The sequence below is a fragment of the Takifugu flavidus genome, chromosome 10, assembly GCF_003711565.1.
Source record: "Takifugu flavidus isolate HTHZ2018 chromosome 10, ASM371156v2, whole genome shotgun sequence".
In the NCBI taxonomy this organism is placed as follows: Eukaryota; Metazoa; Chordata; class Actinopteri; order Tetraodontiformes; family Tetraodontidae; genus Takifugu; species Takifugu flavidus.
The window spans coordinates 14,802,778-14,815,502 of record NC_079529.1 but is presented as its reverse complement, the minus strand read 5'-3'; the positions used below and the strand labels follow the sequence as shown (position 1 = coordinate 14,815,502).

Here is a 12,725-nt window from a genome sequence, read left to right as displayed (position 1 = left end):
ACTAAATCTAACGTATTTATTTTTTATGATGATATCAAATCTTATTACATCAGGTAACCTTACTGCATCATTATATAATATATAATGCAGTGTCACACAGCCTAATTAAATATAGAAGAAAAGAATAATCTCTGTTTATTAGCTGTATAAATGTGGAGGTTTTAAAAAAGGCAAATATGTGACACGTTTTTTTCAAAAAAGAGCCAGAAGGCCCTCATGAATCTTCAAGTCTGCTTCCAGAACCTTCATAAAGACAGAATTATTATCGATCAGCAGGTGTTGCTGACTGTGCTGCTGTTCTGCTCTTCCTGCTGATGCTGGGATGTCCATTTGGAGACGGCGGCTCATCATCTGCAGTCTGACGCTGTCGGCATTTCTAAAGTGTTTCTACGTGACCGAGCATGTCTCTCTGACAGAAAAGGCATTAGTGTGCACGTGCAAGACTGTGTTATGCTCTTTTGGGTTTTTTTTTTGCTGCACGTATAGGCTTATTCGACATCCTGGATGGAGGAAGAGCAGATGTTAAAGGTTAAGTGGGGACCACAAGTAACATCCTGTGACAGAAGATGGAACTGTGCCATCAGACCTAATCTTTTCCATTCCACGTGTAATTCTCTTCCTTTGGGCTCTTTATGTTTCCAATTCTGACTCCATCATAGTTTTTCTCTAGTGCTTGACCTCTGCATTCACCTTCTAAAACACACACCCATCCTGTCACGCACGCAAAAGCACACAACGACTCGCCACTACGTTATTATTGTGAACGGCCCCCTCTAGTGGCGAAAGCTCAAACAGCATTTTTTGCATGATTGAATTTCCTTCTTACCGGTAATTAGAATGATCCTTTTCTTTCCCCCTCCAACTTTACCAGGGTCGGTCACATTGTTGCAGGTGAAAAGAGCAAATTCACTGAAATTATTTCATTTTGTTGTTTCAGTGAACGTTCTTTGTCATTCAGGTCGAAAAAAATAACTATAACCGTGTTATTTTGGTGTGTTAAGTACTAAAGTATGAGTATTATGCTGAGGTCAGTTTAGAAGGAGCCAATTCACCTCTGACCTACATGCATGTTTGGACTGTGGGAGGAAGTGCTGATGGATTGTAATTACAGTCAAGTGCTTGGTCAACCTTAATACACGCTTGTGGTTTCCATGTTTCCATCCAGTAGTTGGCTGCAAATAGCATTAATATAGCAAATGGCATATTTCAGAATTCTGATGTTTTAGATAATTAGCACATTCAATTGTGGCTATATATTTTTTTTTAAAAGATTTACAGCTAAGCTCTGTGTCTAATTAAACAAGCAGCTTCATGGGAGAAAAGCTTCACTGCTTTGCAGCCTGGGGCTGACGGATGAACCATATTCCAGGGTTCATCGCAGTAAATACTGAGGGTGCAGAGATTTTCACAGTTATTTATGGTCTTGGCTAAATAAAGACCAATTGATCTATCTGCAGTTTACTTCAGACTTTTGGATGTCAACTGGAACATAAACTAAGTTAATTTCACATTTACTGCGTGTTTATATATAATAAATGAGCAGTCGGCGCTGATATGCCCCCTAGTGGTCAACCGCGTGTACAGCACGGCTGACTGATGAACCATATTCCAGAGCAGCTGCAGTCGACCAACTTTCCACAGGCAACAGTCCACAACCTGTTCAACTCTATGTGAAGGCGATGTGCTGCACTGCGTGAAGCAACTAGTGGTCACACCAGATACTGGCTGGATTTCTGGCCCCCTCAGTACAGTGGCCTTTTATTTTGGGCAGCCCAAGGCAATACTCACGCTGTCTGATCGTAATCTTGATATGCCACATCCCTGCAGTGGATGATCCCAGCAAAGTAGAAGTGCTCACCACCAGATTGAGATGGATTTGCAGACAAAATATGAGAGAAATTGACCTTTTGTGCCCATACAAAAATATTCATAAATTCACCAAGCACCCCGAGTTAAAGCAAAGCATTTTATTGCAAGTATTAGTCAAAGATACACTTCAAACTGAAGCAAAGCAACACTTAAAAGGACCAACAACCTAGGATAGAGTTAAATATTAGAACAAAACAAAACAATAAAAACCTGTTGGTACAACAGAGCCTTTGCAACATACAGAGCACCTTCGACATCAATCATCAGGCGGTGACAGGTCATGAGTTAACATGTACATCCATTTGCTGGTGAACTCCCTCAGAGGTATCAGAGCCCAAGATCTTGAGTAGTAAATAAAACTGTGATGCTACATAGATTTAAAAAAAAAAAAAAGAAAGTAAAAAATGACAATCTCTACAACCAGAAATCATCTGAAATCCTTGGCCATCATTTTCAAAACCAAAATATGTATACAAAAGAAAAGGAAAGCACATTAGAAGCCTCATCTGTTGTGCAATATTTGGTTCAAGGACATTCCTGGAATGGTGATGGAATTTAAATAGGCGATGAGCTGATAACCGTGGGAGGAAACAGCCAAAGTGGACTGACATTTGAAGGCTCGGTTACTCTGATTCTCTGAAGGGGAGAGCGACGCGAATCATCCCTGGTTGTTTTTACAGTCACAGGTCTCTGAGCTCCAACATTTCTGAGGAAGTTTAAGGTCCCGACGGGCGTGAATCCTACTGCATCCCAAAATATGGCTGAATTTAGTTGCTATCGCTGACAGTGACAATACTATGAGCAGTTATTTTAGGCTGACATGGAGACGGATGAAAACTAAGCAGCATTCTTAATGCACACAGTGAATTTATGAGGCATCGAGTCAAGGATGCAAAGCTATGTCTCCAAACAGAGCTTCACCTGCGTCAGACGGCGCTAAAAACTGGTGAAAGCTTACAATTGTTCTTCTGTCAGTTGACCAAGTTCTGTAGTGGTTTCATGAGAAGTGAGAAGAGTTGAAGCTGCCGGTGGGGGGGTTCCACAGCAGATCATGCATGGAAACACGTTTCCTTCACAACATAGACTTGTAAAGTATCACAGAAATAGGAAAATTGGGTAATTAGGAGGAAAAAACACACTTAAGGCTGAGGCTGCTCTTGTGGAATGAGGCTGGTTGATTTTGGAAAATATTGTTTCACAAAGGAAAAGTAACCAGGAGACAAGAGATCATTCAAAATTTGGGGATGGGGGGCAATATTTATGCTAATATATTCACTGCAATCCAAACATTCTTGCTGTTCCTGCACCTTTCCTTACTTCCTTTTAAAACCGTTTTCTGCTTGAGAACACATGACTAACGTACCAGTTAGCAGCTTGGGATGGAGAAAAAGTCAGCTACCAAACGGTCAGTGTGGCTGAGAAATGATTCCCTTAGTCACAGATGAGCTGCAACAGGTGGGGGCTGGTAGTTGGCCTCTGCAAATAGTGAAAGCAGAGCAGAGGCTAAAGATCAATAAAGGAGGGGAGGGGCAGCTGACCCGATAACACCCATCAGAACCGGACTGAAAAAGTCTGCTCCGACAGGTCAATTCTGCTTCGTCCCCATCCTCCACCCCCTCCATATTGTTGTGCTTGCGTGTCTAGGAGGATAAGGCCTCAACATGGAGGGGGAGGGGCCAACGGCCTCATCCTGTTGGCTCCGCCCCCACCATGCTGTAAAAAACGATGCGGACACTCCAGCCGCTTGAATGCACTTAATAAATACGTCATAAAATATTCCGCATATATATATTTCTGATATAAATTTAAAGAACACCACATTTAAATAGGACAAGAACAACAACAACAAAAAAAGTCGGCTCAAGAACAATTTGTCAATGTTGGATAAATGTTAAGACAAAACAGAATATATATATATATATATTTTACAGTTACTTATTTTAACTCTAAAATAGTTAATAGTTATCAGGCATTACTCAAGCATTATATGTAATTATAATAGCAATTTGCAGTTTTACTTTCATGTAGTATAACATATGCAGCATACCAAGGTAAGTGAGGTGCAGTGTTTTCAGAGATCTCTTGTAATTCCAACTTTTCACCCCCTGGCCTAAAAAAGGTGCCCACTGAAGTGAAGACCACCCTTGGATTTTTTAAGTCAACCATCTTAAGACACGGGATGCTGCTGGGCACATGTTTCCTCTGCCGGGGACACGGCGCACGGCAGGGTGTTGCACTAGGACGATGGAGTGCCGTGGGCTGCTGCTGCTGCTGCCAGGGCTGGGAATCGGGAGTAAACCTTCAATACTGATGCCGGTTCTGCCGATTTCGTCGATGATAGTCACAGGATGGCATACTTCAAATTCACTTCACAAAGACTGAGTGACCTCTCCACAAAAAAAAAAAAAAAAAAAAAAGCCCTTCGAGATAACCGTGCTTCATCAGTGCAAAAATCGGAGATTTTAATATGGTTTGCTTTGGAGCGGCTTCAACGTTCCAATGTCTACGTAAGAGGAACCAATCATAACAGGTTGACACCCAGCCCCGATTGAGCTGTGACAAAGCGTACATGGCCATCTGAGAGCAGGTCGACTCGACCGAGCCGAGCTGGCGTCAAAGTCACTAGAGGATGAGGCACGGTATCAAGGACTGACTGCTCCGTTTAACACCCGTCCCTTCCAAGGCTGGGATCCTCCCACTCCTCATGGTCAGGAGGGGGCTGCTGGGACAGCGTGGCAGTCTCTAAAGTGCTGTGCTATGTTTATCATTCATGGGCTGGGCTGTGTCACAACAACACACAAGTGTCACTTATGACCCTCTCTCTGCCTCCCCCCCGTACACATTCCACTGTACCACCGAGACCATTGGTCCAAGACACTAAAAGCTATGAAGCAAAAGCTCAATCACAACCACGTACTTGGCTCGTGTGCCGTTTCTATTATAAGCTTTAAACTGAAAACACGTGAAAAACACAACTTTGCATTTCATTTCTCTTACAAAATGTACAGTGAGTGTGTGTGAATGCAGCTAATCTTGCACTGCAGTGTGTTCTTGAAAAGGAAAAGCTGTTAGTCTCTCTTTTTTTAACATTAATATCTCTCAAATGACAGCACCATCAAGAGGAAAGGCACTTTCCGTGGACTCTCTCACTCCGTTGCTACCTGTTGCCACAAACAGCGCAAGCAAACTCTGGAAAATTGATCGATAACTTGGCCGCGCCCTTTACTGACCAGAGACGGAGATGCTTTTGTGTGGATTAGCCAATTTTCATCAACCGTTTCCGCTGCTTCCATTTCAAGATTCCCCAGAACTGGCAACATTGCTTCGGTCAAGTCAATCCACTTTAATAACATTTAGCACATATATTTCCCCTGGCACGCACCAAACATGTCTTCTGATGGGGTAAAAAGGCCAAATTAAACATCAGGTCTAAATTCATCTGTCCCTAAATAGCCTTGCTCATGTTTGGGCAAAAAGCTGAGCTGATGCAATTTTAGTTTCAAGCAAGACAAATACACCCATTATGTAAACATGTTTAACTGCTCTCCAGGCCGCATTTTAAACAAAACAAACAAAAATGCTGGATTTTAAAATGAATCCTGTAATTAGCCTCCAATAATGTTCCAACACAACCCATCACACGGATTTATCATTGATCTTTGATCCCTTCTAAAACGACTGGGGTGCAAGACTGAATCCAGTGTCTGACGGGCCACGCCCTACTCTTGACCTGCAGCTCTTTTCTCTGGCATGTCTCCCAGGAGGATCAAACAGGATTGTCCAGACACACAATGTTGTCCTCTGGCAGAGGGGGCGTCACAGTTGAGAAGCAAAGGAAATGGGCAACAATGAGATTACAGGCTTTGTCACACTGCAGATTCACCAGGAGGCAAACACTTTGTATTTGTGAACAGCTTAAGCAGTAATAGGGAATTTGATGAGGAGGAAAGAAGGTTGCAATCCTCAATTAATCCCAAAGAGTTTAGCAAAAAAGAGAAGTGCTACTCCTCCTTGTGATACTGTTGGATCACACGTGCCTTTGAAATGGACTGACAACACTTTTTAAACCACATTCCTCTCTTTCCACTCTCCCTTGTGATAAGCAGCAGGAACCAGCACCAGTTCTAGTGGACTTCACCTTAGGAAACATCTGCTCTGCTCACTCATTCCACCTTCTTCTCCTCCGACTGTTGCTACAACAGGAATATCTGCACCATGCGTTTCAGAGTAGTTTGCAGTTGTACTGTCACTTGTGAATCTGTCCCCTCTGACAAAGCCCCAAATATGGCAAATATCTGCAACTACTGAACAAAAACAAGCAGCTTGCAGCTTTTCCCCAAGTACATCTAGGCAAGAGGTGGTTAAAGTCCACATCCCTATACGAGTATGACGGTCCCAACACACATCACAAGTTTCCACAAGCCCACCACTGGTCACACATACATTATATATTACTGACACAGGAACAAGTCAACAGTCTATTGCAACATTTAAACTTTGTTATATCTTTTCAAAACATTACTTGTTATAATACATCTATTACTGAGATTAATAATTACACTACCTTTTTTTTATCTTTTAGCAAAAATAAGTGGTATGCATTACATAATTCAAAATTTACAAATATACTTTCGATCTGGCTTTTAGAAAGTCTTTCAGACAAAGGTGAAAACGCAAAAGCTAAAACTCACTGGCTTCCAGCTGGAAGGGTTGACTGTGAAATGCAACAGCGGGTGCACGTGTACGTCTCAAAGAAAGTCTGACAGCGACTGTTCTGAATCAACAGTGCAAATGCGGCAACCACAGCACGGGGACCTTCACCGTTCCTCCGCGTGAGGTCGATTCTATAGTTTTAGACCCTACTTGTCTGTTCATCAAGAGTCGATCGCACAAAGGTTCACTTTCAGTTCCTAATTCAGACATTAGCACCACCTGTGTTTAGTCCCCGAATGTAGCTCCTGTAGCGCAGGCAACCACCCTGATCAGGTCATCAGTAACACAGCAGAGCTAAGTGGAGACTATAAACTCAGCTGTGTTCTAAAGCCAGTTGCCTCTTTGGGCCTGTTACATGGACATTAAACCATAGCTTGTTGTTGAATTTAAAATCTGCTTACAATTCATTGGAAGCATTACCGTAAATTAGAATGCCGACAACTCCGTGTCTGTGAAACTTGGACAAGCCTGATCCGTGATGATTGAAGCTTTGAGCACTACTCCAAACCAGCCAAACAAAGAACGCCGATTTAGATGCCAACGCAACAAATGTAGATGCGGTAAAATCTTGAATGAGATGTCTATAAAAGTCAGGAGACTGCTGTTGAGAACAAGAGGCATCAAGTGAAACTGTCTTGGTTTAAACCATCTTACGCTGTCCATTATTTCAAATATAATTTCAGCCCGACAATATAAAATGTCCTATGTGGCTTTTGACTCTGACCATTAGCAACAGGCACTTCAATACAACCTCTTAAAGGATTGAGCTATATGCTGCAGTTAAAACAATGGGATTTGTCACGCATAAGAATAAAGAAAATTTGATTCATAAGTAAACCCATTGTCAAGAATTCTGAAATTATGCCTGTTAAAGTATTATCAAACATTAGGTGCAAAAAGATCCTTAAATTCAAGTAAAAATATTAAAAAAATCATTGAAGCTGCAGATGCACCAAATGTGAGGGCAAATCCAGAAAACCATACTGATTGATAATCTCGAGTAGCAATACAAAGAAGCATCTATCATTCTTTCAAAGAAAATGCATAACTGTTCGACTGTGTATCCTGAAACTGAATCTTCTGTTACCTTTAAATAATTATTGCACAAGAGGAACTATTGGTATGAAGTCCGATTAACCCAAAACTGGGGGGAAATGCAACATATAGAAAATTACATGTAGAAATGAAAGAAAACTGATGTCTAGCAATGGTTGCTTGATGGCTACCAATATTAAAAAACATGACTTAAATTGTAAAAATGGTAAAATCATAAAACATTTCACATACTTTGTGAGAAAAACCTTTTCTTAAAAAAACAAAATCCACACATGTTTCAGGTGGGGAAAGGATATATATCCCAGTAAAAAGAGGTTTTGGAGGGGGGGAACCAAAACAGGTGAAAACATTTTCTAGTTATTACTGAAGGGTATTTATATATCATGGCCAACAGGTGGCAGTGTGCTCAAACCACATGCTGCCAGCCCAGTGATGGCCAGAGGCAGAGAAGGGAACACATCAGAAACAGAAGGACAATGTGAAAACTTAAGTGGTAGCTAGAAGGACCTTAGAACAATGATGTGACCAGAACAAGCCAAACAACATCCAAATCTGACCGTTCCTTCCTCCGGCTCCTGCACATCTGACACTGAAGAGTCAGTAAGATTCACCGAATGTAAAAGTGCTGCTGCTCAAACTGACTTGAGGTACTGTAGATGACGACAGATTAGTAGACACAAAAAAGTTAAAAAAAAAAAAAAAAAAAGAAAAAACTAGACACTAGACCGGAAGGAAAGGGGACAACGGTGAAGATCAACCGGGAAGAGAAAAAGGGGTGTGAAAAGGGAGAAACAAATCAATTGGCTGGTTTAGTATTGCATAATAGTGCTGTGTTTCTGTCTCATTTGTTTTTAAAGCAGCATTTGCATTCTCAGTCCAGTGTGGGTTGCCTCACTCCTCCCTGCTTCGCTCTGCACAGTGTCAGGTCCGGATTCAATAAATGTACGGGGGGGCGGAGACTCCTTACTTAACCAGGTGTGCACGATGGGGATCTGTGTGTTAAGGATGTGCCAACAACGTGGAGCTCAGGCAAAATACATGGTCCTCAGAGTGTCATGGTGAATCTGAACTGCTTTGGCCAGCGCCTGGGGGTCCCGGCCATTACTCTGACCAGACACATGGCTGCCCTCGGCACTGTAGAGAGGAGAGGAACAATCATAAAATGGATTATAATGGATGGAATTGCAGTAGCAGTTGTGCAAGGAAACCTTTTTATCCAGTCTAGGAAAAAGAGAGAGCGATAGAGCAAGAAAGAGAGGGACTTTACTTTTCGGCACTCACCTGTCGTGTTCTTTGTCCACCAGATGGTAGCGAGCACGGAAGGCTACTAAGTGGGCATAGTAGGCTGGCGCAGGGATGGAGACTGAGCGGGTACAGCGCACATATGTGTGGCACAACTGGTAGGTGAGCAGCTGGAATTCATCAGCAGTAAAACAATTGTCATCCCAGAGCACATGGTAGTGAGATGGACGGCTGGTACCCTGCACGAAAAACGGCATATCCTTACATATATCCGTAATACAAGATAGCATCCCATCCAACTGCTATCGCTTTATCCCTTAGTGGAGTCGGGAGGGAGATGGAGTCGATGCCAACTGTCTTCAGGCAAGAGGCAGGCTACAATCTGGGCCAGTCAGCAGCCCATGGCAACATGTAATAACAACCAGGAAACATAAAAACTAACAATCTTTCACACTCACGTTGACAACCAAGTCAGTCACCAATTTGCTTATCCCCGAACACATGTGTGGACTGTGGAGGGAAGTCACAGACATGGGGAGAACATGCAAACTCCACACAGCAAAGGCAGTGAGGCCCTGTGTTTACATGCGCAGTTTAACCTAACGATGCTTAAAATTTGACTTTGTCTTGACAGAATTCGTTGCTTGTGCCAATTTACACGCACTGGAGAAAATCAAATAACTGACGTGAACGTGTGCTCTTCCTCAACACTAGTTGGTAAAATAGGGCCCCTTTCTGGTTGACCTACATCATCACATAAACAGCTAGAGTCCGATGCCAGCCTGGCATTTCAAACAACAGGAAGATGGATAATGGCAGAGCTTTTTTCCGTCTCATAATCATAGTCCTCATCACTTATGGTGCAGATAAGATGTGCAGTTCTTCGTTGCCTTCTGTGGCCAGCTTTCCTGGCTGCTTTTGTTCCAGGGTCATATGCCAGCACTGGGTTATGGAGCATGTGCAATCCTAACAAACCCTTAACAAGTCCAGTCCACGCAGAGATCTTAATTGGATGGACCCGGATGATTGAGAATCTACACAAACTTCTTATGCCATTATTTGTGTGTGTCTCGTCAGAGATGGATCTCTGATGCAGAAGAACTTGTTTACGTGCACTCAGAATCATTTATTTTTTCTAGTGTCATTAAAACTGACTCCTAACCATCACACAAATGTTCCACCCATAATACAAGATATTGTTTTAAGTGAGACATTATTACTATAAAATTAAAATCCTAAAAATCCTTGTATCCTTTAGATGCAACTAAAATGTCACATAAAAAGCACATTTCTAAAATGGGAATTTTGTAAACATTAAACAAACCTTTAAGATATTGGTTCATAAACATTACTACAATAAACTTCTAATTTTTTTGGGAGGGGGGGGGTGTCTAACCTGTATTCCAGCATGACTGCAGAGGTAAAAGTCAAATTCGTAGGGATGAGTGATGTCTGTATCGACAGTAGTACCAGCAGGAATGTTTCCACTGCGTCCAACCTGACAATCACAAAGTAAAGGTCAGTTATCTTGACAAAAAAAGAGCTCTCAACAGATAGAACTGTTTCAATGCACATACCGGTAATTACACAACCTTTCAATAATTATCAACCAGCGGAAGCCAAATTCTTTGTACAGGAGTGGCCTTACTGAAAATGACATTGGAGCATTTTTGTTCTTGTTTTGAACTGAACCCTCATGCATTCATTGAAAGGCTTTAATTGAAGGCACTTACGAGGGTTAAGAGGCTGAAAGTTTTAGTTAGAACCGAAACTGATTACCGAACTGATTTGAAGTATTTAAAATGAGGACAGAACAAAAATAGCAGTAAAACATAAACACGCTTTATTGCCTTTATTGCATTTGCAAAATGGTGGAGACTTACTCTTTCATTGCGATCGGCACAGAATAGGCGTGTATGGTGGCGTTTTTGCACAACGATGTACGTAATGCCCGGCTGGTATTCTTTCTCCAGGCTTATACAGGCCTCACGAATGGCCAGCAGCTCATAATACAGCACCTGAAGAAAGTCAAGAAGAATGGTTTTTTTTACTGTAATCATTTACAAAAATACTAATAAAAATTCAATTTTTTTGCAGTGTACAGTAAAACATTTTTTATTTTACAGATCTTTGTACACTTTCCTGTACACATGCACATTTCAGAAAGGAAAAGGAGAGTGGACCTGTCTGAACTGGCCCTCTGATACTCCATCTCTGTAGAAAATGATCCTGGTGGGCTTGTAGCGGGTTGACTTGTAGAACTGAATGAGTAATTCCCGCACCATTGAGGCGAGATCCTGAATGACCTCCTGCCTGGGTCTTTGGACCCGCACAGTGGCACAGTATCTGCTGGGGTGGGCATCCATGCTGCCTACCACCTGGATGAAAGAGGTGAAAGAGACGAGGAAGCATAAACATAAGAGAACTGATGGCGTTTGCTCAGGAAAGACTCAAAAAATAGTGTCAGAACCAAGAATGAAAGTTTTAATCAATGTTAAACATACGGCAGCAATTGAAGGCTTCTTTCCATCTCCCGCAGGTGGATGTGTAACATCAGCTCCCAAAAAGATAACTGGCTGCTGAAACACTGATGGACTATTTAGAAAGAAAGATAATTACTTCATTAATAATTCTTTTAATATATGCATAAATACTTGCTGCATTCGTTTACTGGCAAAAAGACCTCTGGCAGGTCATTTACACTCGTTTTCTGTGCGAGTTGTATGTTTTAACACATTGTTTGAGAAAAGGACGATTTTGTGCAACAAGTCACAAAAAAAACGCAAGATGAAAGATTAACTGATTTTGGCAGCAGTGTCCATTTACAGTGAAGCTATAAACAGCGCACGTGTATGTATATATTACAATAAATTACTGAAAGGGTCTATTGGTGAATGTAAAATTATTTCAAATGCGATGTACCGCTGAAGATTCTCACTAAATAAAGGATAGGGATAACAAGACCAACCGTTGATGAGGTACCAGGATGTTGTTGATTCCTCCCAGCTTCACATTGATCTTGAGGCAAAGGTTGGAGAGAGTCTGAGGGGACGTTTTCACTACGTTCTTCACCTGAACACACTGTGTGGCCATGCCCAGCAGGGTGTCTCCCACACGTTTGACCTCAGCTATGAATGATGAGAAAAGCACCAAATTACCAAGCAGTGATCGAGCTTTAGAAAAAACAACAAGCAGTTAAATTAAGGTGTCCTTTATGGAAGTCAAGAATGGCCACCTACTGTACCTATTTTTTATTTTCCAGCCACATTCTTGTGACAACACAGTACTAGTCTGTTATCTCAAGATAATAAAGTCTGTTTTCTCATTCATTTATTTCTCTTTTGTATGCCGCTGTCTGGTCCAGCTGTGCCCCACATGGTAAAATGCCAGATCAGAGCCCAGTTTGGTGTAAATGGTCCTAAACGTGCACTTCATTTAAGTTTGGTGTCATTTACAGCTAGGCTACAGCTAAAGCTAGCGGCATCTGAAAGTAGGAAAATCGGGTGGACCAAACCAGCGTGCAATCAACAGACATGATAATTATCTCTTGAAAACAAAGGTTTCTGTTATTTATAGATAATGAAATAAATTGATAGGAAATAAATTCTCATTTATAATGAGAAAACTCTCTTTGTTATATTGAGATACAGACTACAGCATGAAGTTATAACCAAATAAGTCTTTATCACGACAAAATTGCAGCAAAATAAGTACGTGGGCTTAAAACCCTTTATCTGATGTCGATGTTGGGTTATGAGTTGAATTCAAAATGCACACACCTCGATAGCACCACACAAACAATAGTAGCCTTAGTACAGTTCGCACACTGACATACATTTAAAAGT

General features: G+C 41.6%; 1 protein-coding gene across 4 annotated transcripts in view; it reads right to left on the bottom strand.

Moving 5' to 3' along the window:
- Positions 1–12,725, bottom strand: part of LOC130531980 (protein argonaute-3) — a 30,743-nt gene that overhangs the window by 1,015 nt on the left and 17,003 nt on the right. For 2 of the 4 annotated variants that reach the window (XM_057044153.1, XM_057044154.1), the window contains exons 13-19: positions 11,849–12,008; positions 11,385–11,475; positions 11,064–11,258; positions 10,764–10,898; positions 10,277–10,378; positions 8,920–9,119; positions 1,953–8,772 (exon numbers count right to left, since the gene is read on the bottom strand). In XM_057044153.1, coding sequence (XP_056900133.1) covers positions 8,664–8,772; positions 8,920–9,119; positions 10,277–10,378; positions 10,764–10,898; positions 11,064–11,258; positions 11,385–11,475; positions 11,849–12,008 — 992 coding nt within the window. In that variant the 3' untranslated portion in view covers positions 1,953–8,663. Of the gene's footprint in view, positions 1–1,952; positions 8,773–8,919; positions 9,120–10,276; positions 10,379–10,763; positions 10,899–11,063; positions 11,259–11,384; positions 11,476–11,848; positions 12,009–12,725 lie in introns of those variants that run through there. The other 2 variants (XR_008952242.1, XM_057044155.1) reach the window with 2 other exon arrangements.